The sequence below is a fragment of the Trematomus bernacchii genome, unplaced genomic scaffold (genome assembly GCF_902827165.1).
Source record: "Trematomus bernacchii unplaced genomic scaffold, fTreBer1.1, whole genome shotgun sequence".
NCBI lineage: Eukaryota > Metazoa > Chordata > Actinopteri > Perciformes > Nototheniidae > Trematomus > Trematomus bernacchii.
In genome coordinates this window covers 21,732,899-21,758,649 of record NW_022987739.1, presented here as the reverse complement: position 1 = coordinate 21,758,649, position 25,751 = coordinate 21,732,899, and the positions used below count along the sequence as shown (strand labels likewise).

General features: G+C 41.3%; 2 protein-coding genes across 2 annotated transcripts; one reads left to right on the top strand and one right to left on the bottom strand.

Moving 5' to 3' along the window:
• The first annotated feature begins 426 nt into the window (after window positions 1-426).
• psmg4 (proteasome (prosome, macropain) assembly chaperone 4) lies at window positions 427-3,013 on the top strand. The gene is made up of 3 exons (XM_034147868.1): window positions 427-739; window positions 1,575-1,650; window positions 2,620-3,013. The coding sequence occupies exons 1-3, from the start codon at window positions 563-565 to the stop codon at window positions 2,739-2,741; spliced, it is 375 nt and encodes a 124-aa protein (XP_034003759.1). The 5' UTR covers window positions 427-562; the 3' UTR covers window positions 2,742-3,013.
• LOC117496158 (solute carrier family 22 member 23) lies at window positions 2,897-23,892 on the bottom strand. The gene is made up of 10 exons (XM_034147866.1): window positions 23,464-23,892; window positions 21,187-21,290; window positions 19,628-19,782; window positions 9,261-9,447; window positions 8,862-8,989; window positions 7,945-8,047; window positions 7,510-7,736; window positions 6,218-6,250; window positions 5,957-6,080; window positions 2,897-4,853 (listed from the first exon to the last, which is right to left on the bottom strand). The coding sequence occupies exons 1-10, from the start codon at window positions 23,890-23,892 to the stop codon at window positions 4,433-4,435; spliced, it is 1,911 nt and encodes a 636-aa protein (XP_034003757.1). The 3' UTR covers window positions 2,897-4,432.
• Window positions 23,893-25,751: the final 1,859 nt, after the last annotated feature.

Genomic DNA, 25,751 nt, shown 5'->3' with positions numbered 1-25,751 from the left:
ATAACATTAACTTGTAATTTAAATTATTTTACAATGATTATTTAGCATCAATAAAGCACATTTATTTGATTTACTTTTTATTTTACAACTCACAAAAGTTACTCTCACATTCATACTATGAAAATACAAAACAAATCTACAAATAAATCAGTATTTAAAGTAGTTAAAATTAGCCTGACATCGTGTTGTTTGCCATCTGCAAAGGGATGAACACATTAATGCGTCAATAATTATAATCCACTAAAATTATTCTTAAAATAATGTTGTATATTTCAAATATTGTATATTGTTGTATATTTCAAAGTATATTTTACAATTTTTGGATTTAAATGCATTGCTTTTATTTGTTACGGATTATCTTTAATCTTAAATACTCTCTTCACCACTGACTGTTTTATGGTCACGATCGGTTGTGCTGGTGCTGCACGTGAGAGCATTGACAATCGATTACTTTAGACTGCCGTTTTTCTCTCATCCGGAACCGGAAGTAGCTGTTTCTGTTTGCAGCTAGCACGAGTTTAAATGTTTGCTAGTCAATGTTAGATAGACTTAAACCAAAAAGATGATTGAGACACAAAACGGAGAAGTGTTTGAGGCCATTACGGTGCATAATTTTTCGGAGAAAATTTTGGAGCAGTCCATACACTTTCACGTGATGAAGCTGAGCGGCGGGTTCTTCCTGTGGGTCGGTTCGAGTCCGGTTCTGTCCAACCTGGCGGTCTCCATGAGCAGCAAATATGTGAGTAGACAATTTAATTAACAGGGATGCAATGTAACTAAGTACATTTACTCAAGTACGGTACTTCAGTACACACTCCCGCCACTGTACTTTACGTTATACTAATAGGCTACTACGCAAAAAATCAGAGGGAAATTGTGTATATGTTTTACTTCACTTATTTTTACAAATGTATATGTTATATGTATATTCTCTAATACTTATTGTTTTATTAAAAGGAATATTCTTTAAAAAAAATGCATTAATCTCTTTTGTACTTTCTATACGGTATTGTTATCCTTTTACTTTGCAGCGTATATCTGGGAGTATTAGGCCTGTGTGTGCAGTACATTTCATTGTAAATATAGGGACTGATTTATTTAACCATTAAAAACGTTAGATTTGTATATGATTGTTCCATCAGTGTTATTAAGTAACATTTATACTTAATGTATACTTAAATAATATAATAAATCTGCTGCCTAAAATGGAGGCTGTGGCTCAGTGGATAGTGTGATGGATTTCGAATCAGGGGATATCAAGTTCGAGTCCCACTGCAGTCAGCATGTCGTTGTGTCCCTGCGCAAGACACTTCACCCCAAATTGCTCCTGTGGGGATTGTCCACAGTACTGAATGTATGTAAGTCGCTTTGGATAAAATCATCTAACAAATGACATGTAATATAAAGTACAGTTCTGACTATAACACTACAAACACAAAGCTGACACATTTGGGAACACCAGCTGACGAACAGATAATAAGAAAGTCTAGCATTCTTTTTTTATGTCGGATATCTAATTATTTTGTCTTGCCTAGAGAATAACCGCTGTTCTACTCATTGCTTTTTGTCTGCAGGATTCAATGCCTTTATCGACATTAGTCATGGGGGACCCATCTAACACTGCTGCAAATTCCTTGGCGCAGAGATTAGGTAATTATGTTTTGCTTTTCTACAAATGTATTGTCTTTTTATTGCTGTTAATGGAGAAAGTTATAATAACTTATTAAACACTAACGCTATTTTCAGCTGTGGTTATATTCATTTATATTTCAATGTTTTATCCCATATATTTGAAACTGCTTTTAATTCATTTTAGTTTTAACAGTTCTCCAAATCCTGCAGTTGTGTTAATACAGTTGCATGTGTGAGTTGATTTAAAAAGTCTCTGCTATGCAGTGGTGGAAGAAGTACTTATATCTTTAGTAAAAGTAGAAATAGCACCATCAAAGAATACTCAATTAAAAGTAAAAGTCCTACATTCTGAATGCTGCTTGAATAAGCCTACAGTATTATCTCCAACATGTACCTCAAGTATCAAAAGTATTTTTCCCTTTATTTTATTATAGAATAGTGTAACATTCTTTGTTATTTTTACTTAAGTACAGCACTTGGGTAAATGTACTATGTAACCACAAAACGATTCACGAGTTTGACAAAAATAAAAGTGATAATGATATTCACTATGCTTGGCTCCAGATGTGAGTTTCAAGTCTTAACAGGTCGATCTCCATACCAACCAGAATCAAATTAAAAAAACAGTGGCTTCTTGGAATATGTGGGGAAAACACACAGAAGTCCTTTGGCACGCTTTTGTAAATGTTTGTTATCTGGCTAAAACATGCAAAACACTGATGGGGTCCAATCATAAGATCTTGTCAGCTAATCGATACGTTTCTTCATTCGTCAGATGTGTGAAACTGAGGTTCTCTATGTAGCATCATGCTGAAGTACCACGTTTTTTTTTTTACCACAAATGTGCACATTCATTTATTGGAAATAAGTCATTCAGCAAGACTCCAAAAGTCATCTATTAGCTGCCCTTCTGCATAGTATAGCAAACCATTTAGTGTGTTAGCTAAACTAAATTGAAATGATTGTCTGTTTTTGTCTGTTTTGCAGCAAAGAAAACTAAAAAGCAAGTGTACGTGAGTTACAGTCTCCCGATGACGGACAACAACTTCAGTCTTTTGGTGGAGAAGAGGATCAAAAAGGAGCTGGAGCTTCTTCCTGAGCACTTCTGAACTCTTGGACATTGTTTTGTGTAGAACTGAGGACATGTAGGAAGGAGGGCAACATGAAACAGCAGGTGGTCCTCTTTCTTCTTCTAGTTCTTCTTTGGACTTTCATACTTTCTTCCCATACTGTCATCAAACTCCAACACAATAACCACAGACGATCACATCAAGTGTTCTTTTATTGACATAATAAATTAAGTGGTTTATTATCAAAACATGTAGGCCTATGGCTTTTTGTACAAATGCATCATATTAAAAAAATAACACTTAGAAAACGACATTAGTAGTTGAGTTATTTTTTTTTCTCCGAGTGTTTAACTGTCGAAAACATACAATCTAGCAAACCATACAGGGTGTTCAAAATACGTACTGAGCACTAAATGTGATTTAAAAAAATGTAAGATTCACGTATATTTGGATGAAAGAAATGGTGTATCTATTCAATGTGCTTATATCCTATAAAAGTCGATGGTCCACACATTATGAATGAATGGTACATGTATACATACCTTACATTTTAATGCAGGCTTAAGGGATACTTACGTAGTAAAGTGTATAAATGTACACTAATAACAACTAGGCCAGGACTGTGCAGAACACACTGCTCTAATCTAATCTTCACAAACGTTTACTTCAAAAAACTGTAAAACATTGTGCTTTCTGGCTAGAGTAAAACATCCTAGGAGCAGGAGTACAACATTACCACGGTACAGAGAACAAGGAGTGAGTTGGAGTGGAAATATATTTGCTAGTTAAGGAGGTATTTCAAGCAACAAAATTGCCCATGGCAGCATGACAAAAATAAATACTGGTTTTCTTGAAATACATTCTCTGTTTAGTTAAAAACAACAGAGCCATCATAAAGCCATTAAAATGCTGAAATGCGTCATAAGACATGTGCACACTTATGTCCGTTCAACTCTCAGATTTGTTCAGCAGTCGCTACAGGCTACACTTACATTCTGCAGAGGTCTCCGGCTGTTCCCCGCACAAGAGAAAACCATCATACACCCACACCAGAAACAGTAATGCTCTGTTTAAAAAATCAGTGCCCACACTGACCTCATCTCTGAGGATAAAGTGCCACGTTGGACTTCTAGCAAAGGGACCACAAATAAGAAGAACAATACATGTAAAACAATTTGTGCCCTTTCATGCAAAGAAAACAGTGGTAGTGGTTTAGCCAATCCCTGGGTCTCCACTCGCCAACATGTTGGCCGAAAATCCCTTACACTTGATTGTGTCTCTGACATTTAGTGCAAAAATAACTTATAAAGAATTATAAGATGCAGTGAGATCCTCTCTCAACGAGTCAAAACGTCAAACAGAAAAGTCACAGAGCACACGTTATTGAAAGATAGTCTGCTCCACTTTGCCCTTCTCACTTGCCTGCGTCTGCTCCTTTCACCTGTAAATCATTCTCGACAAAGCGGACCACAGAGCAAGACAAATCACCACTGAAGACTTTCATATTATCAAACACACACTGACTTCAGGTAAACTTCGTCCAGTACAATATTTTTGGCAACTCCTGAATGAATCATATTCACTACAAACTACACAAATGTATTATCGTCACCGTCTCAAATCTCAGCATTAAAGAGTTCATCTGGTTCATTCGAAAAGTTATTTTCTCCCTTGAAAATGTTCCAGTTCAAGTTAATGCTTGAGCAATAGTATTCAACAATTGCTATTGCTCACACTCCATTGGCTATGGCATGATTTCCAATCACCTCCCCTCCAGTGGCCAGGGCGTAGGAGGCAGGAACCGCTGCCAGAGCGGTTGCTGCTGCCACCGTAGCGCCCCCAGTGGTCGTGAGGTGTAGCGGCGTGTCGTGGACTCGGGAGTAGTCCCCGTCAGTCTTGGCGAGAAGCAGGTGCTGCTCCCCTGGGTGGAGCAGCGTCTGACGGGTGAAGGTCTCTCCGTCCGCCATGCTCTCCGGCAGGGGCTGGCCCCGGGGCTCGGGCAGCAGCAGCAGGCAGATGATGCACAGCAGGGTGCAGCAAGCAAAGATTACGTGGTGCAGGAAGTAGCCTTTCTGGTTGTGGAGCTCCATGATGGGCGCAGTGAGCATGCCGAAGCCGGCGCTGGCCAGGACCAGGCCAAGTCCTCCACCCCTGCACAGAGAGAGGATCTGTTACCAAGGTGATCTGACGGGACTTAAAACGTACAACCGTTGAAGCGTCAAACACACCCTGAAACCTCCCTTCTCCCTTGTCTGACATTTTTTTGTATATTTTCAAAACAGACAATCTCTTCATGAACTTGCCTCTTGTGTTTATGTCACTTTTTTGTCTATCAAGTGCCCTTGTTAGTTTTAATCAGTTTCAATCTGGACTTTATTAAGTCAAGTTTATTTTTCAACTATAATGTGAGCACTGGAAAGGGAAATGCTGCACTGAAAAAAGTAGTATTATATTAAGTCTCCTTTTCTTTTGTCAAGAACAATTACAAACATATTTTGTTAAATTACATTGTTGCCGTTCCTTTGCCATCTCATATTTATAAAAAGTTATTTATTTCGATAACAATATTTGGCTTTTTCTCTGATATTCTCTTTTGTCATTCTCATACTTCTTCCCCTTTCTATGTGACACGTTTGTACAAACTAGTTAGTCTGAAGCATACTGAGCCCTTTTGGGAACTAACTCACCCCTGTCAGTCAAAACTGCACCACAAGATGGAGCCAATATGCAACATGAGAACAAGAGCTCTGCTCGGAGTTTCCATATGTTGGTGTAATGTAATACCCAGTATGGACTATATAGTAATTGTCGCAGTATGTTTAAAAAATAAATAAATGTGCATCAACATTTGGTACCAACATATATGACAGACATCAGTTAAGCTTTGGCTTCACACTGTTGATTTGATTGAATTCTACATGTCTGTTTAACACACAACATACTCAAATCTACTTAAAAAGGGTATGTAGTTCATCATTTGCCACACAGTAGGTCTACTATATATCTACAATAATGAATGTATTATTTGTTTCATACATAAATGTTTATTACTTTTTTCTTTAACTGTTGCCAATTTTTTGGATGCTATATAGAAATCTGACCCTGAGATTTGGAAACTAAAATAAAATGGTGCATAGTAGATGGTTCACTATGAGTAGCTCATAAGAAATGATTTCAGACCCAGCCTTGAGCTCGCCTACAGCAGAAGGCTCCCCTAAGTGTTATATTTCATGTTTATGACCGTCCAGGCTCACCTGATGACAGTAGGAGTAATTTCAGCACAAAAGAATATGCTGAGTGTGCTGACTGCATGAGAGGAGAACATGCCGATGATGGAGAAAGCCACAGAGAATTTCCTGTTCAGGGTATCGCGCAGAACTGAAGAGAAGAGGAGAAGATAATGTAAGTTTATCCAGAAACATCAAAATGAAACCAACAGCTCATTTATCATTAGCCAGGGGCACAGACACGTTCTACACTACAGCATATCACAAAACAACTAGATGTGAGTGTACCTGTGTCGTGGCGAAGGCCGTACTTCCCAAATACTGGATTACATCGGCAAGCATTGGAGAAAAGAAAAGAGGAAATCATGTCATTTGTAAGCACAAAGAGCAGCACGGTGCTGACTCAAGAGGACTTCAGGAGAAATCTGAACAGTTTACCACTGAAGTCTGAAATAATGACTACTGTACTGCATATGTAGGTCATAAAACAACACAAAGTGGCTCCTATTAGTGTGAGAGTTCAAATACAGTCTGTACTGTTTTAATGACAGGAATGTGCATGTTCACTTAACATTACTGTTGAATTTTGGCTTTCTTTTTGGTACAGGTGTGACATAACTTTCAGGATTTTCTTAACTGAATTGAGTTGAAATGTAGCTATGCCAAATTATAATGACACTTTAACTAATCCACCATCCGAGCACTTTTGTGGGTTTTTTTCTTGCCAAAACAGAATAACTGTGTTTTTCAGGTTGATGGTAAAATGCTAATCTTAGCATGCCTATCTAACTAGCTGCTTGCCTACATTTGCAACCTAGCTTAAATTCCAATGCCTAAGCTGAGCATGACTTTAGGTAAGTATAATTTGTTTTGGCTTATAATAGAAGAAACCTCGTTCTAGGAGTCGGTCCTGTGTTATGCTAACCTTTAATCAATGATACTTTAGCAGCTCTGATTTGCTACTAGTTTGAGATGTATACTAAACTCATTGCTTACTCCTCATACTACAAATGTATTTGCTAAAAGAGATGCAAGTTTCAATTTCATATAAATTGTGTATTCTCTACAATTAACATCACATTATGTTAGCAAGAGATAACAGCCTAATATTATACTGATGTTTCCTTGAAAGGATATAGAACCAAATTAGAGTACAATGCTGCACTCCTTCATTTAATGCTGAATCTTTACACAAAATGTGCCAACTAGTTAGCATGACTTTATCAATCTTGACATCAAGTCAGAAGTTAAGTTTCTCGTGCGGTTTTCAATTTCCAAATTAGCCAAAAACATAAACAGATGTTAAAGCTAAGGTTTCTGCAACAACTAACCTATTTACCATAATTTACTGTAGCTAGCTATCTACAGCTAATATGCAAATTCGCTGCTTGTAATTTAAGTCATACAAATCAATGATTTTCAGCTAAAAATTAGAAGTAGCCTTTCGTTTATCTGTTTAAATACAAATAAAAACAACCCAAATTGAAGTGAGTTTTATCATTATAAACTGCAGTGCAGTTACTGCACAGGTAAAACTTTAGCAATGCTAGCTAAGTGTAGCAGGATTTGTGATTACTCACGGTTGAGTAATCCCAGCTGCAGTAGCGATGCCAGGGCTGTTATGATCATGAAGGTGAGCAGCCCTCCACGCCGACCCATCAATCCCACCGCGGGGCAAACAGCCAGGCAGGTTGCCACGGCGATGCCAGCCATAGTGTAGTAGTCCGCATGGCACAGAGCAATTGGCTGGGCCTCCGGGTCCATCATACTGCGGGCGAAGCAGTGGTGAATCCCATAACCTGTCAGCCTGCACAGACAAAAAATAAGACACAATAAGAAGCAGACAGGGAGGAGGAACCTGAGACATGCGCCTGCCACGGGGCAGACCTGTGGGGTTTACTCCCACGTGCATGTCTACATTTCCCTCTCGGGGATGAGCTCATGTAAATCATGCTCTCTCAACACCACAGATGTTGGCTTTGATCAGAAAAGGAGCCCGGCCATGACACACTTACGAGTTGACACACAGCACCACAATGTTTTTCCACAGGTTCCTGGTGCTCATCATCTTGACAATGCAGGTCCTCTGGGGCTTCTTGTGCAGCTCCTGCTCCAGCTCTGTAAGAAACGTGAAACGCACACCTTCAGACCTTTCCTTACAGAAGGTAATGAGAGGCCGGCCACTAAGGGACCTGCAGCACAGAGAAGCTAATGTGCAGTCAGCCTTAAGATAGATATAGCACATCCCTTTGGCCACTCTCATAATTTATCTGTCTACTCAGTTGCTGAGAGGGGCAGAAACACGTAATCAATCACCAAGACACGGAGTATGAGCAAGGAGAGATCTCAGTGAGGAAAATCCAACACATTTCCTTTTTTTCTAAGGACTGCATGTTTGCAACACAATTCCTTTTCAACTTTAAAAGTAATTTATAAATAAAAATCCCCAATATCTAATAGTTGAGCTTCATACATGTTATCTTTTACTGCTCAGTATTATTTAAAGTGTATTTATTTGCATTTTGTTCTTTTATTTGAAACAAAACAAGCGATTTGAAGATTAGACATTGGACTTCTAGAACTTGTGTTTTCACTATTTTCTGGCATTTTTCTGGAAAATGAATTAAACTTAAATGAAAATGCTCCTTAGTGGGAACCTTCTACAGAAGTCAGACTTATTTGAAGAGCATGTATGTGGGTTATTGCAATTACATTTCGTCATGGAATCAGTTGGGAAATGCTTCTTGATAACTACATGCTTGCACATATGGAAAGAAGATCTATGAGTCTTTGGGTTGGTTGCATGTTTCATCACATAACATGGATGAAGATCTCAAATAAATTGCATAACAGAGTGTTTTAAGCAAAATGGTGCATACATTCCAAGTATTCAATGGATTTGGGATAACTCATCTTGTTTAATGTCCCTCACCTGTAAAAACTCCACTGGGCTCAGTTGTCAAGTTAACCTCGTTCTTCCTGGCGATGCGCAGCATCATGACTTTGGACCTCTTGTAGTGCTGGGTGGCCAGCAACCAGCGCAACGACTCAGGGAAAATCCTGCAGAGCGAAATAAATCAATTGAAAGGAAGGCCATGAAAAGTACACACAAAGAAGGATGAGAGCAGATTTGTAAGAGCCAGAAGAAGAAACAGACAGAAAGCGAGGAAGAAGATAAACAATAGAAGAAAGAGAGTATTGTTTGTAAGTTGAAGAAGAGGCTGCTGAGTTCTGTGTAGAGCAGTGTGTACTGTACAAGCCATCGCCAGGCTCAGCGAGGGAAGAATCTGCCCTCCACCCGCTGTGGATTTCCTCAGAGGGCGAGACTCACCAGACATAGGGCAGCATCAGAACGAAGGGGCTGATTATGACAATCTGCAGGACCTGCCAGTCATCCCGATCCGGCCAATTGCGGCACAGAGCAGCCACCCCTGGCATCAGTAGTTGCCCGGCCACCATCAGAAAACTGGCCACCATGGTCATGGAGAAGCGCCAGGCTGGCAAACAAAGCTCGATTCCTAACAAATGAAGAGACGGAGAGAGTAGGGAAAGAGGGAGATTTAGTTTCACAGAAAATACAGATTCTTGTAGAGTGTGTGCACCAGAAGAGAAAAGTAAATTATGTATAAGCCTTATGTGTGTCTATGTGATTACCATCAGAACTAACAGCAGCCTTAATGGCCTGGAAGAGTGTGAAGTGTGTGTTTGTTTAATGGTGAGGCCCGTATTGAATTTCCTCTCTTTGTGAATTATTAAAGACTCCTATTACTGATCTTTCCCATGAGAACCCACTATAGTTTAACACCAGACCTCGATATAAACTTAGGATGCACTTCACTTGAAAGGGTTCAGCTGCTCAGAGAGCGTTTTACTGTATCCATCCTTTCATTTCCCTCCTCATCCCCTCCCCTGTGACATGGTACAGTCCAGATGGCCTGGCCCATATGGCAAGGTCTTTTTGAAGGTGACCATTGTGGAAGGGAGGGAGGGCGGGGGGAAACTCGCTAACCTGGCCTCATGTACAGTCGCATCTTATTGTGGACAAGAAGAGAACGAGGAGGGGGAGGAAAAGGGATGGGAGGTAGGGAGAGGAGAAAGTAGGAAGAGAGGAGCAGAATACAAATGACTTTCCTCCCATTAAGGAAACGGAAAAGTCCCCCTATTCATCAGCAGAATCACCAGAGGAATAAAGACTAGCAAGAGGGAGGCAGAGAAAACACACACAGAGAGGGGGAAGGAGAGCATGAGAGAAAGATGACAAAGACTTCCACGTAACAGAAAGACAGGAGAATGATTAAGTTACAAGAAACGGAAAGAAAAAATGAAGGTATTACTGGAAATCCCTTCATCTCTGTTCTCTCAAGCCCCAGACGTACCATTTTTGTTCATATTTTCAAAAGCCCTCCCTGCAGAAACCAAAACAAATAAAGGAAATTACACTGACCCGTAATCCCTAACCTGCCTCATCTCTTTTATCCTCTCTTCACGCATCAAAGGAGAAAGAAAGTCTGTCTATCCATCAGCTGTTAGTGTATAAAGTGGTAATACCCCAACGCAAAAAGAACCCAGAGGCTCATTCTTGGTAAGAATCCTTTCCTGTATTACAGGAAAAACTGTGTGTGTATCTCATGCATTGTAGGTCATGGTTCACGTAGGATGTTGGTCTGTTAACTTTGGCGAATGTATGTATAATAGTTTCGCAGCTTCGCTTTCGAATCCCTAGTTGTAATTCAAGGTCTTATTATTGTCACTATACAAAACAGGATTGCACAGGAGTGTTGTAGCCACCTCCACTCAACACACAGACAAGGTATAAAGCAGATAGAGGCAATTAAATCGAATGATGAACAGCAACAAACCGGAGATGTCCCGCCTCTTAGCCTATACAATGTGTTGGTGCGCTAGCCAATAGAAGCGTGAGTGTTATGTAGTGATGTCAATATGTTACAGAAGTAAACAACGTCCAATGGAGGCGTTTCAGGCAGTGAGGGGAATGTGTGGGAGAGAAACTGCCTATGATGTGAACTTTGACCTTTTAGCCTATATAACACACTACAGGAAAGGGAAACCACAAAAAGCATAATAGGGCCCCTTTGAAGTTAACTTTCAACCCACAAAGAATGTACCATGATAACTTTGAAAAATAATATACTGCACTGTATATGTGTTGTGTTTTCAACCCCAAAGAAGCATTATTTAACTTTAAGCTTTATAATAAACACCAAATGTTCATGTAGCAACACCAAGTGTTCAATGTTTACAACTCAAATGTAAAGGTAAGTACTATAACATGAAAGTGTAGTATTACAAGCAACTCCAAATGTATATGATATTATTACATTGTCAGTTCATTGTATCAGTCCATTAAATCGCTGTTATCAGCTTTTCTCACAAACATTGTACTGATTCAGATGGGAAAGAACCAGGATATGCTACTGAGCAAAATAAGAGATAGAGTAGGGCCATTCCACCTCAAGTCTATACAACTGATAACAGCTGATAGCGGCCACTTGATGGTTTTCTAACAACTAAAGTTGGTGGCACATTTACTGTATTTCCACCACTGCCGTCCTTTCTGACAAACAGCACAGAGGAGTGTCTCTGTGGTACCGCTGTCTACAGCAGTCGATAGGCAAGGATCAGACAGAGACACACACACACACACACACACACACACACACACACACACACACACACACACACACACACACACACACACACACACACACACACACACACACACACACACACACACACACACACACACACACACACACACACACACACAACTAGAGACATACCCTGTACCTTGGCTTTGCAATTGATCTCCAAACCTACCTCACAAAACAAAAACCACTCCCCAACTCTCTGGGGGGGTTTCTGATCTGGCTGACTCTACTGGGATATCAACACACACACACACACACACACACACACACACACACACGCACACACACACACACACACACACACACACACACACACACACACACACACACACACACACACACACACACACACACAAACACTGGCAAAGACCTTTTGTTCCAGCTGAGTGGGAGAATAGTTCTCCTTGTGCCGATTATCTCACTGCCCCCCCCCCCCCCCCCCCCCAGTGGGCTGATCCCCTCCTTCACCCCCCCCCCCCTCCCACTCTTCCCTCTTGCACATCAGGGCTGAAGTGGCTCCCTCACCCTTTGTAAAGCCACCATCCCCCACTTCTACCCTCCCTCCTTACTCCCTTCCTCCTCCTCCCCCTCCCCCTTTCACTACGCAGCTTCTCCACTGTCCCACCATCTGAGCAGTTGCAGATGAGGGCAGTGACAAACCGAAAGATACAAGAAAGGGAGGCTAAAAACAAAATGCAACAAAAAGCATCTGATCTAATGACCATACTAATCTTTGATGACAAATGGCTGACAGCAGCACCACACACTTTCTGTTGTCTGCTGCTCCCTCGCTAACCTTGCCTGGGGCATGAGAACAGGGCGCAGGGACGATTGGCTTTCTAACAGCATGAATTCAGAGCGAGAACCACAGTCTGTCCGTGTGTGTACCATGTGGATGTATACGTAGGAAGGATGCAGGTGGTAATAATATACACTTTAGATTCAGGGAAAGAAAGAATAGTAGTGTCAATCCACAAATGATTGAATTACAAGTGTATTGCTGCAACGATCAGTTGACTAACCAGTTATATGCTGATTTCTTTAAGCAAACATGTCAGAAAATGCTGTTTTTAGCATCAAATATGGAGGTTTCCTGCTTTTAAGTGAAAAATGAAACAGAATTTCTTTGGACCTTTGGAGTTATAAACCCAAATAATCTGAGGATTAATCCATAATGAAATAATTGCTGGACAACCGCCTTACTGTAAAGACAAATATTGCCCTGCCTTAAACCATGATGCTTCCTTTGGTAAAAAAGCCAAACATTGACTAGTACAGACTATTCTCTGTTCTATATCACTGATCATTTAAGTACCTTTGTGATTGGACCTTCTTTTGGACAAAACAATTTCAATATGTTGCCTTAAATGGCTGATAATGAGCATTTGTCCCTTTTTGTTGGCTTATTAGTCTATACAAATGCATTAATAATGACAGTCTTCTGCAGCTGCTTAAGGTGGATGACTTCATAGAGAGGAAGGGAGGGGAACAGAGAGGATGTTTTACAAGGGCACAGCATGACAGGACAGTACTTCTCCCCAGCTGACTCAGCAGTAGCTGTTCCCCCAGCTCATAAAAACACACACACACACACTTGCGTATATATATATCGTACGTCTCTGTCATTACCTAAAAGTCTCAGAGGAGCAGAGACAAATAGGACGACAAAAAGATGTTAACCTTGTGTCGTCGGTGTAAAAGCAACTGCAGCCTAATTCCTTCGGGTGCTTGCAAACTGCGTTCACTGAAATCCCCTGAGTACCACATGATCACTCCCCAAATGGCTTGAAACGTGGCTCTGAAATGGTATAAGCTTTCTACAGCTACTCTAGTCACTGGTAATCATAGGATGTACACTGAATTTAAAGGTTGACAGAATTTGGTGAGAAAAACATGTTAAGAAACGTCCTCAGCACAACCTATTCCTCTTGCTTTGTTTGTCCGTGAGGGGAAATTTGAGGCAACTGACACGTTTTTATGAGAAATTGCAAGTCTCGATAACTATAACAAGACAGAATTTCCCTGCCCCATAATGCCTCATCGTTTTTTTGATTGTTCCATGATTTGGAGTCCAAACTCCAGGCAAGTCTATTGTCAGTCAGGTCTAGTAAGCAGTTACGAAGCTTAATGCACTATTTCTCTCTGAAACCTCAAGGATGAAAGAGTAAAGCCAATGCACAAGTGCCTTAAACTTTGTCAGTGAGTTGTGAAAATATCTGATTGTATAGAAGTCTATGAGAAAATGTTCCTACCCCTGACCCAGAAAAATACTCTTTCTGCTCAGTAAACAATCTTTCAATTGAGTTTATGGGCTTAAACGTATGTTGCATGTATTCTTTAATACAGCATGTTGTTCATTTTGTAAATGATGGTCCCATTAAAGGTGGGGTAGGTAATTCACTTCAGAAACACTTGTTATATTCCATGGAATGCTCTTAACAACCCGAAAGCAATGAATAAATTAAATGCTTTGACAATAAATATATACAACTATTGAATCTGTGGAAGCCGTAGTACTGTCAAAAGCACGACCAATTATTTGAGCCGGCCCAGCTCAGATAATTGGATGGCCTACCTGCCTGTCAGCCTTCCATCTCATGCACAAACTTATCTCGTGCCCTCATTGGTCATGTGCACGTTCGTGTGTGTTGGAGGAGGGGCTCTGTAAGGAAGTCTGAAGGAAGGGGCAGATTTTTTTCGGTTGTGTATTTTCAAATTCTAGCGCACTCGAGCTGGTTTCTCCATTCTTACCTACCCTACCTTTAAAAGTAGATTATAAAGTAGAGCATGCTGTGGTGCATGGCTACCTTGTGATGACCAATTCCTATGATTCTGGGTCAAACCGTTTTCCAAAGATCCACATGAAGTAGGATCGTTAGCAACATTTAATGTTGAAAGAATGATTGTTAAGAACATATTAAGCTTATTGTTCAGTGGCAGAACGAGTGGGTTGAATGGTTTGAGAAGTTTCTATGGATGATTAAAGCTTTCAGAATCCTTTAGAACTGTTTTGAGAACAGACTGACTTCCTCTGCGATCTGCTGTGAGGAAGCAGCTTTTAGAGCCAACCGAGAATAAGTATTTGTTGTCAAAAGTTACATTTAGTATTCCCTAAAGTTTTGTTCTATGACTTGCTAACAGCACTTGTATTAATATGATTGTGTTTCCCAGATTAGTTTGGATGATGGGCAGATAAAGAAGGGACAAGGTACCAGGACACAGCAGCTCTTTCCTACGATCTCCAAGGGGATGGTCCTGAGGTGCTAAATAAAAACTAATAAACCTGTGCACACAATATGCACACAACACACAAATCAACACATTTACATTTGCAGAGTAAACTAAAGCTTCTGCTGGCAGCTCCAGAGGAGTTTATTATTGGCTGCGTGCTGCAGAGAGATAACCGAACGATGAGAGATTTTAAATGAGCCTCGAGAAAATTAGAAATTGAGGGCGAGAGTGCTGGTAGTAATGAAATGGTACTGAGAGAGAGAGGGAGAGGAGGAGGAGGAGAAGGGATGAATGGGGCAGAAGAGAGTCGAGGGAAGCATAGAGGGAAAATGAAAAAGGCCAGAGAGCTGCATTTTAGAAATAGAAATGGTGTGCTGCGTTTACAGTGACAGAAGGAAAGAAGAGAGGGAGGCAGAAATGGGCCCGATAAGATGTAGCACATACACATGCATGCTTACTGGACTATCATCCATAATACAGAAAACATTTTATCGGTGCTACTTGCATGTTTATTGGTCTGATCGGCTTCCCGCTGCAGCCTATTTAGCACTCAGCAGTCTAGCACACTGCGACGTTAAGTGCTGGCTTTAAGCTTCATTTTAGGGTTTCACATCTGTCTCTTTTTTGTAAACACCCGCCCAGCCCCCAATTTTAGCACAACACAGCAGGATAAAGTTACTTACCATACATAACAGGCAACCAAGGACAAACACTAACAAGAAAACAACCATAGCCAAGGTTAAACAAGGAGGTTGATTTGTTACAGTGATGGATGTTTTTTCTTGATAGGATTGGCCACTGCTATCTTATTGACAACCTTCGTTTTTGACTGATTGCTCGTGTTTTTTGCCCTGTAGGACTTATTTTTAACAATGTTGCTTATCCACAGATCTCATCCCAGATCTTACAGCGACATAGCCCTGAGTATGCCCTGATCTCAGAGGCTTATGATGAGGTCGGCCATGTTCAGTACTTGGATGGGATACTGGAAGCTTAGTGAGTACAATCTTATTATTGCAGATAAAGAAAAAGGCTCATAACTACTGAAATGTGTCCTTTTTGTAATAAATAATAGTATCCCTTTAAATATTAAGGTAGTATATCCTAGTTTCAAATGCCTTTTGGGAGAGTGTCTATAAATAGGGATTCAGTTCCCACACTGTGGATCGGATGTGGATTTAAACACTCCTTGGTTGCCTCTTTTACAGTAATTAAACGTTATTAAGTATAATCCAGTACTGTACTTGATTACCATTTGGAGGTACTTCTACACTACTTAAATATTTTACAAACAAAACATCTGATTCGTTTATAAAGTGTGATACTCTGCAATAGTTGGAACCATCCAACAGGATGTTAAGTAGTTCAAATGTGCCCCACTTCCACCAACATTTTGAAAACCTTTTTAGAATTTTGGATTCAATTAATGATTTGTACTTGTAACAAAGCATTTGTACATAGCAACTTAGATGCAAGTACTTGCAGTTTTAGTGGTTAAGACAGTAATCCACGCCTTTGTCACCACTCGGCTGGATTACTGTAACTCTCTCTACATGGGGGTCAGTGGGTCCTCCCTCGCTCGTCTGCAGCGGGTGCAAAATGCCGCAGCAAGGCTTTTAACTGGCACACGGAAATATGACCACATTTCCCCCATTTTGGCTTCGCTCCACTGGCTGCCAATACATTTTAGGATTCATTTCAAAATCCTTTTATTTACTTTTAAATCCCTAAATGGCATGACCCCGCCATATCTTTCTGAGCTGCTACACGCCCAACCGCCCTCTCAGGTCAGCGGATCAACTGCTCCTGAATGTGCCCAGAACCAAGTCAAAGCTCAGAGGGGGCCGTTGCTTCTCTGTAGCGGCTCCCACACTGTGGAACGATCTGCCCCTGCACATCAGACAGGCCTCCACACTGCCTTTTTTAAAATCGCTTCTTAAAACCCACCTCTTCTCCTTAGCGTATTCACATCTTTTAGAGCGTTGCTTTTATTGCTTTTAAATTGTCTATTGTTTTTACTTGTACTTGTTTTATGGTGTGTGAGCTGAGCTGTGTTACTTTTTGTATGTTTTGTTTTGTTTATTTGCCTGTACAGCACTTTGGTCTGGAGGTTTCACGTGCTCTATAAATAAAGCTGTATTGTATTGTATTGTATTGTTAACAGGAAAAACTTCAAATTAAAGAGTATAATCACTTCGACTAGTCATTTTATCATTTCCCAAATCTGGACTACAGAGCCAACACAACAAAACAATGTGTGACTGCCAAAACACTAACAGACTGTTTCCAGAGCGACTGGTGTGACTCCAGGCAAACAATGAAAGCCGAAACAAGGTACAGTGAGAAGTTTCCTATTCCACTCTGCATCTGTGTTGTTTTAGTTTAAAACAATGAAACATTGTGGACTGCATCGCCTCACAGCTCATATGTTAATACCATTTGTATTCAGCCTTCCAGGATGTGTTTACTGGAAAATTAAAATGTGTGTGCCGTTATTCTACATGTCTCTTTACTGTAGATGCGATGGCAGTGTGTATTAACTGCTGTCATAGTGTGAGTCTACTTCAAAGCGACCCATTCTGTGGTAGAGAGCTGATTTGACCTTCTACTGTATTCATCTACACCTCACACAACCAACAGACACCTCACACACTAGCTCACACAAATACGTTTTTAGCACTTCAAAGTACATGCATACAATCTGCTACCTCACACCGACAGTGGAGACCAACCCACACATACGGTTACCAACCCCATTATTGTCAATCCTGAGCACACACAAACAAGTAATATATAGAAAAATTGCCTCGCCTCCAGATATTGTTATTTGACAAACAGACGGAAAGAAATGAAAAGTGTGTGCATGACTGAATGTGCTAAAGGGACAGATATACTGTAGAGGGAGAAGAGGAAATGTGCCCCTGATATACAGTAAAGTAAAGTGAGCATAAATACTGGGCTGAAGATCAAATGTACATACAAATCACAATTTAAATCTCAATTATGGCCAGAAAAATTACGGCTAAATATTCTCCTTACTTTATTAAGCCCATACAATGTTGTCTTCACCTAAACCCGTCATATCCAATGGCTATAAAGGCTCTCTTGTTTTTGTAAAGCACTTAAAGTTGTCACTTATACTAGAAAAGCTGCCAAATTGACCATAAATCAATTACACTCATTTCACATTCACAACTCCCTGTGAGCCTCAAAACACTATTATTCTTAGCATTTCGTTTGCCTTTGAATACATCACAAATGAAACTCTCAGGAGTCTAGTGGCAGACGGCTCGGAGGTGTCCATTTTGTTTGTTTGTTTTTTTAAGCAGTTCAGTAGAGATTTATCAGGAGCCCCCGCTGAGAGGGACAAAACCCGCCCAACCGCCCAGGCTCACAGTCTGCCATGGCTTCATGCATAATGTATGACTAATCCCCTACTGGCCTGACAGAGAAAGGAGGACTGCAGCGGGTGAGAAAGATGGGAGACAGCAGCAGGGAGAAGGGAGAGTTCAGGTAATGCAGCTGGGGGTCGAGGGTGAGGAGGAATAGAATGCTATCAGCGAGTTTGGGTCATTTACATCTCCTTGGCCAATGGCCATTATGCAAAGGCACATACTGTAGAGGAAGATATTTTACACGGAGAGGGAAAAACAGACCTACTGTCTCTGCACACATTTGCACCACAAACATTAAGAATTATAGCAGATAATGTTAAAGGGACATTTTATGTGCCTTCTCTGTTTTACCATAGGAACTATTGTCTTTTTACGGAACTACACCACCACATCGTATCACTGCACAGAGACAAAGCGTGCATCTACGTATTTAGGAAAGGCTCCTTCTCAATCGTTGGTGGATGTAGTTTGATAGAAAGAAAGTAATTCCTACATGAAACCGCTCACAACAAGGTCTGTGGATTATCCTATGTTACTGGTTTGTGATTTAAGGAAATAGACATTGCTTTTTTTTTAATGTATTCTTGGCGCTTTTTGAACCACAAGCAAAGTGCCATGCAGATTTATAACATTACAGTGAAGGCAGGGATCTATAGGGTTGATATATCCAGCACTAGGCAACTCACACCATAACAATGGATGAATAACACTAGGGGTTATAGGAAAAACATATTTTGGCAGTGATAGTCCATGTAAGCTGCTGCCCTACTACCTTCTGTGTCAAACCCACTATCTATATTCCCTATAGAATAAGGTAGGTTAAATGAAAATCTGAGACAGCAATTGCTATTAGCTTAGTCGCTACATTCAAGTCAACAGAACATATCTGAACCTAGCTCACCCTCTTTGCCTTCCCACAAACCCAAGACATACAACAGGTATACTGAATACTATAAACCACACCCACGTAACAATTGCCAAATGTGTGCTGTGTAAGCAATAATGATGATGATAAAAACAATACACACAGGCTAACTAAGCTTTTTGGTTCCTACAATTAGTATAAGTCATACCTACAAAAACAACACCCCCCAAAACGTTTGGGGGTTAACTTTGACCACCTATGAGTATTATGTGAGGATAAAAGTAATGAGATTCCTTATCAGTTCGTAGGTATTGTTGTTGCTACTGGCAAGACACAATCCTTTTTCTCTAAAGTTCTGCAAGAGACAGAAAAAAGTTTTCCTCTATGTCCCTTCCAGGAATCCCTACAGTACTCTAGGGCAATAATGATTCATTTGAATAAAAAACAAGAAATGACAGAGCATGAATTAGGAAAGACAGGAGCTGGAAAGCAGAAATAAAAAGCAGACAGGCATAAGGAGGAGAAAGCGTATACTTACTGAGCACGTAGAGGGAGAGAGCGAGGCCCGCCAAGCAGAAACCCTCAAAGAAGCGCAAGGTGCTGAACATGGTGACGTTTACAGAGAAGGCAACACTCACACCAAACCCCAGCATGAAAAGCACCGAGATAATCAACACCGGGTGTCGACCAAACCTTAGAAACAGAGAGAAGCAAGAAAAAGACAGATGCAGCAAAGTGTTTCAAATCTGTCACAAACTGAGAAGAAAAGAAGCTTTTATTGTGAAAGCGATCATCCCCCTCATTGTTAGCTTCAGATGCTGCAGACATCCTGCTTCAAGGGGGGTCAGTAGGTCAATGGGTCAGGTCAGAGCTGAGGCCTGCACATTTCTTTACATTGTTTCCATGGTTACTGATCCCAATCACAATGCAAGGCCTTTTTTTCCCACGAGGCATCTCGGGGGGTTCACAGGCCTTCAGACAGGGCCCCAATAAATCGTGCCTTGAAGGGTCAGATCATTAAATGAAAAATAAACATATTTTTTCACCTAGACATATGCGGATAGATTGGGTTTTGATTATACATGTGTAGCGATTTCGTTTTTGGTGCTCCAATTTAAAAACAAATGATTTGGTAGCAACATGTCTAAAGACAATATTCTGGTAACTCTTGGATGTTTCTTTCATACATTTTTCTAACAAATAAATGTTTCCTGTTGATAGTGACAACTTTTGAGAAGACAAATTGATAAGGAAGATTTTAATAAGTAAGGGAAAGAAGGTTTAGTATAAGAATACACTTTTTTGCATGAGGTCTATTGTTGCTATTGACATTTTGTGGCCACACTAGTAGCAACATTACGTGTCTTTAGGGGTGGCACTGTAAGTCAGCCAATCCATCCACACTGTCAACCAAAATCAGTCGGTTTGCCATTACATTTGGTTCAGATATTCAGGGTCCCAAGAGGAAAACTCCTTTGTTGATCTCTTGACATTTCCTCTACAACCATCAGCAGCTTCAGTTAAATATATCCACATCTACAAAAAATATTGGCACAAAACGTTTCAGTTAAGAGTTAAATGTCTCAGTAACAATTGTTAAGATCTTTAGGAACTTCATGTCCGCCAGAGGATAAATCAAAATGACTGATGTTTCCATGATTTTAAATCTAGCACCACTATCATCAGGTAGAGGTTTCAATTTGACTAATACCTTCTTTGATGAACAAACACTTGCTAAACTGATGACAATATGGTGAACATGGAAAACCTGTTAGCACTGTTATTGTTAGAATGCTAATGTTAGCATTTAGCTCTACGGACCACTGTAGCAAAAGACAGCATCACAGACAAGCTAGGGTTGTTAAATGTTGGTATAGCGCATAACAAAACTTCATTCACCACCATTGTTTTGTTATGAAATTATTAATCTAAAATGTCAAAACCTACGTAAATATAACAAGCTATCTGCAAGGGCGATAAATACCAGTAAATGTAAGTGACTTTAGTTTCCTTCTGTAATTCAGTTGAATGGGTGTTTTAAGGTTAACTATCAGAAGCTGTATAGAGGCACAAAAAATACATAAAAGGGCAGCTTACCAGTCAGCCATGACACCCATCACTAGGTAGCCAAATATGGAGCCCACCAGCAAAGAGAACTTGGCAATGTGCACCTTCCAGGCTGAGTCACACACCAGGTTCCACTGAAACAAGAGACAAACGCAGAGAGAGAGGAACGTTAGGCAACTTTTCAGAGAAAACCGCCCACAACCTGATAAAAGGGAATTAAACATCACCATCGGAGCACAGGAAAACAAATAAATGTGGGCTTTTCTCTTTCGAGTCTGTCAAACTCTCTGACTCAGTGTTTTCATAATTCATGAATGTTGATAAGTGTGCAAACGTGCTGCTTTTGGAATATTCAAATGTCTATCTTGAAATAAAGAAGCAAGCGCGTGAGAGGGAGAAAGAGCAGCTGGTTTGTGAATGTGGGCGCATGTCTATAATAACACAAATCAATGGCTTTAAAGCCATTGATTTGTGTTATTATAGCCATTGCTCTTGCCTTTAAAGCACATGGGTCAGTGAACACACCGCCACAGTTCTCAGGCTCTGAAACTCAGCCAGGGACACATGTGGAAGCACGATGTGTGCTCCATGTTTACGACCCCGAGAGCATCAGTAAGAGCACAGCAGAGCGATTCAGCTGTGTGTAAAATAGTGTTGGTGTTTAACAGGGAGTTACACAACTCCAGCTGAGCTTCCCACTGAGCAGGGGAGCAAAGGAGGAGATGATTATTGGATATGACTGATGGTTTTTGTTGTGAAATGGCCGGTGGTGATGTGGAGAACTCAGCCAGTATGGGTTTATTAAGTACGGGCTATTAGCACCAGTGTTATCTGAGACAACAGATAGCAGTCATGCACACAGACTGCGTGATCACTCAACAACTCTCTGTAGAATAGTCACCTAAAGTGATGACCATAACATTTTTTATCTTTAAACATAGGCCTACTGTGTTCTTAAAAAGTTGATATCTTACACTTGTGCTAGTATTTGTTTACAGGTTGTTTATAATTGCTTGCTTCTGTAACTATCGAGGGCTCTTATCGATGCTTTACAACAGTTGAACAACGTAGTAACGCCATTCACCCCCTGTATCCTGTTTCAGTTTGTTTAGGAGTGGAGTAAAGGCACATGGAAAGAATGCACAAAAGCACAGCTGCATTTAACAACAGTAGATAACAACAGTGCAAGTTGTAATATTTACAAAATGTCTATTTCATTAAAGTGACTATTAATATTTGGAAACATTGGTCAGCAGGGCATCAATGTCATGTTATTGATAGTCTACAGGCGAGTACTGCACCCCCTCAACCCAGGAGCGCTGCTACGTTCTGTTTAAAGATTAAGAAATACAAGTAAATTGACCATAACAGACCTGCATGTACTCTATTTTAAACAAACTATTTATCAGGAATCCTATTTTTTTTTAAGAGGATAATGGAATCAGCATTGGTAAAATCTCATCAAATCCCCTTCGTTTACAAGCCGATGGAAAGATGAACCTGCTAGGGCTTCAGGGGGCTTCCACTCTACAACTTATATGCCACATTAGCAAACATTTGAAATAATAAAGGTTTATAAACTGGATGTTGACACAGGGACCCTTTTTAAAACATGAATTTACTTTGGTTATAGGGCATGAAGACCCTTATTATGTCAGTGCTTTAGTGTGGGGAATTCCCAATACACTCAGTTATTTAACACAAACCAGCTAAATTTGGAGCTATCGGAGTTCCTGGAGTTCTGAGCAAAGATGCACTGATCCTTAGATTGGTATATTGGCCACATTAAAGATGGTTCCTTTTTCAATGCCATTATAAATGTCAGTTTTTTTTACTAACACTCACTTAGTCAATAAAGAAAACACATCGTATTAAAAGCTGTATCGGTCTACTGCTGGTTCTCTGGCTGTGGACAGTCGCCCACCTTGCCAAATTGCTAATCCAGCCTTGCACAATTTAAGTGCTATGTGTAATGTAATGCGTACAAATGTAACCCTGTGCATTGCACTTAACAGGAGTTGGATCTCTACGTGTATTTTGGTTATAGTTTCCCATATTGTGATGTGGAAATGTTGAAAATAGTGTAACGTGATACTAATTTCAACCAAATCACCCAGCCAAAAATATACACACACACACACACACACACACACACACACACACACTGAGGTCAGTGGGTAACTTGTCAATAAGCTGTTGGTGCATCAGCCTCTGCTGTGAACTGAGTGGCAGTGATGAAGATGATGATGAAGAGCAGAGAGCTGTCTTCTCTGCCAGATTTCACTGTGGCTCTATCTCAGTCGTTACCTTGGTAACCACATTCTGACTAAGTCCCGTCTGCAGCTCGAGCCTCCACTCCTTGCACGCGCACAGCATACCGTTGCTGTCGCCCAGTCCCCCCCCGGTGCCGTTGCCTTTGAGTTGCCACGCGGGCGCGCCACCGGGAACGGTGACCGGCGGGGGTCCCGCGGTCCAGTTGGTCTCGTTGGTGAGGGGTTGCAAGCACGTGCCATGGGGCTGAGCCAGGAGGAAATAATCCGAAAACTGGCTAAAGCCGATGAACAATGCCGGGATCCAGGTCAGGACCACGAGCTGCTTCTGATGCTTCCCGAAGCCCCCCAGGGACGGTAGCACCGAGCCGTCGATGTGCGGCAGCAGCCGGGGCACCGGGTGCTCTAGCGGGGTGAAGCCGTTCTCGGGCGGGTGGTCCTGCGCCTCCAGCCGGCCGGCTGCCATCACGGCCCGGCCACAAAGACAGCAGCTGTGCGCAACAGCGGGTGAAGCAAAGCCCCCGCTCTGCCGCCGTCCGCGCACTCTGCGTTAAGCCCTTTGACACAAAGGAAGCCCTCAGCGCAGATAAATCCTGTGTGTAGCCAACAAAAGCACGATCCAAAAATAGTAGGGTCTCCGATCCGTGCAGGCGTGCAGAGGCACCAAATCACCGAGCAGAGGTACTCATGGCAAGGGGGCTTGAAGCGACCAGGGGATGTCCGAGTGGAGAAGCGGTGTCAGGAGGAGAGGCTCCCACAGAGGAGAGGGCTCGGACAGGCATGCATGCTCACCAGCAAGGGCTTTGTATTCCATGAGTTCAGCTCCTAAAGCGGGATCCATCCATGTGCAGCTCAACTGGGCCAGGCCTGCTGGTTGTGTAGAAGTGGAATATGGAGCCACCCTTGGGTCCACTAAACATCTGCTGCTCCTTCTTCCACGAGCGCCACAGGTCTCATACCTGCCCAAACGGGGACCTCCTGGATGTGTGCATCACTTAGTTCCTCAAGTGCAGAATATCCGAGCTCCAAGTCATCCCCGGTCCACTGTAACGGTGCTGAGTCCAGAGACACGGTGGACTACGCTGCTCGGTGTGTCGCCGTCTTGTCAATGGAACAGGGTGCTGAAGAGGGGCTGGGAGAGGCAGGCAAGCCCCGCCCTCCCTCGGTCGCGCTATGCGCTGCGATTGGAGAGCTTTCAATGGGCGACTGCACCACTGACGGGCATCGGCAGGCAACAATGATCCCCTTTGTGCAGCCTCTGCCTACTCCACTTAATATTAAGCTTGTTATGATTCAGTCATTCACATCGACACAGGATGATTGAAGATCACATTTTAAAAGCAGGCATATTGCTGCGGATTTTATTTTACAAGGCGTTCGTGGTGATGCGTTTGTTGACCGTCCCACTGAGGTTTTGCGTCATATTTTCTTTCATAACCGTCATATAAATAGGCCTATTAGTTACTGGTTTGAGGAGACAGTAGGAGGATGTCAGTTATTTTGGATGTAGTGCCAACTGATAGCCGCAAGGGGGCGTCAAACGATTATAATAGACCCCCTTGTAATTGTGTTTGCCTTTATTATCAGATTACAGCATTAACCACACAGAAGATAAACCATAGGCCACACAGATGTTTGTTGAAGGTGCAGAAAAGCAAGCAAGTGAGATAAAAATGTCTTTAAACGGATATAAATATTGAGTGTAGTATTGGTGTTGTTGTGGCTGCAGCTGCTCCCAAAGGACTGAGGGAGAGTGACCTTGAAATGCAAGAGTGACACATTTTCCCCCTGCAGCCAAGTGTGTGTGTGCTGTGTGTTTGTTTGTGCATGTCTGTGTGTTTACCTGATAACAGTTTAATCCTGATGCCCCTGAATGACACATAGCTGGTTTAGGGGCTGACGGTGTAGCAGAGAGGTACATTTGTGCTCATCTCTCATCTCCTTCCTCATTGTCCTCGGAGATTAATTAGGGTTTGACATGTAGGAGGAACATGCTGTGCTTGTGTGTGTCATCTGTTACTGGTTCAACCACACCCAATCTATTGCACATACCAGAGCTGGCTCAGGAACTCTTAGGGCTTCAAACAGAATGTGACCCCCCTCCAAACAAAAACACAAAATAAGTTAAATAAAAGCTAATTCAATTAGGCGTAAATAAACAGAATTTCCATGCTGGCAATCCTTCATTTTAATTAGTGAATGGTAATTTAACTAATACATCAAAAATAAACATGATTTATTGATGGTTAGTTGCTTCACATAGCTGTCTAATTGTTCCAAATCTTGGAAAAAACATGCTTATTGGCTTTCTTTCCAATAGTTAGA

Excerpts from the sequence above, each read along its gene's own strand:
- psmg4 (XM_034147868.1), top strand. The coding sequence starts at position 563 with ATGATTGAGACACAAAACGGAGAAGTGTTTGAGGCCATTACGGTGCAT. Across the intron at positions 740-1,574 it reads TCTCCATGAGCAGCAAATAT|GATTCAATGCCTTTATCGAC; the intron begins GTGAGTAGACAA and ends TTTTGTCTGCAG. Across the intron at positions 1,651-2,619 it reads TTCCTTGGCGCAGAGATTAG|CAAAGAAAACTAAAAAGCAA; the intron begins GTAATTATGTTT and ends TCTGTTTTGCAG.
- LOC117496158 (XM_034147866.1), bottom strand. The coding sequence starts at position 23,892 with ATGGCAGCCGGCCGGCTGGAGGCGCAGGACCACCCGCCCGAGAACGGC. Across the intron at positions 9,448-19,627 it reads TCTCTCCCTCTACGTGCTCA|GAATCGAGCTTTGTTTGCCA; the intron begins GTAAGTATACGC and ends TTCATTTGTTAG. Across the intron at positions 7,737-7,944 it reads GTGGTGCTGTGTGTCAACTC|GCTGACAGGTTATGGGATTC; the intron begins GTAAGTGTGTCA and ends TTGTCTGTGCAG.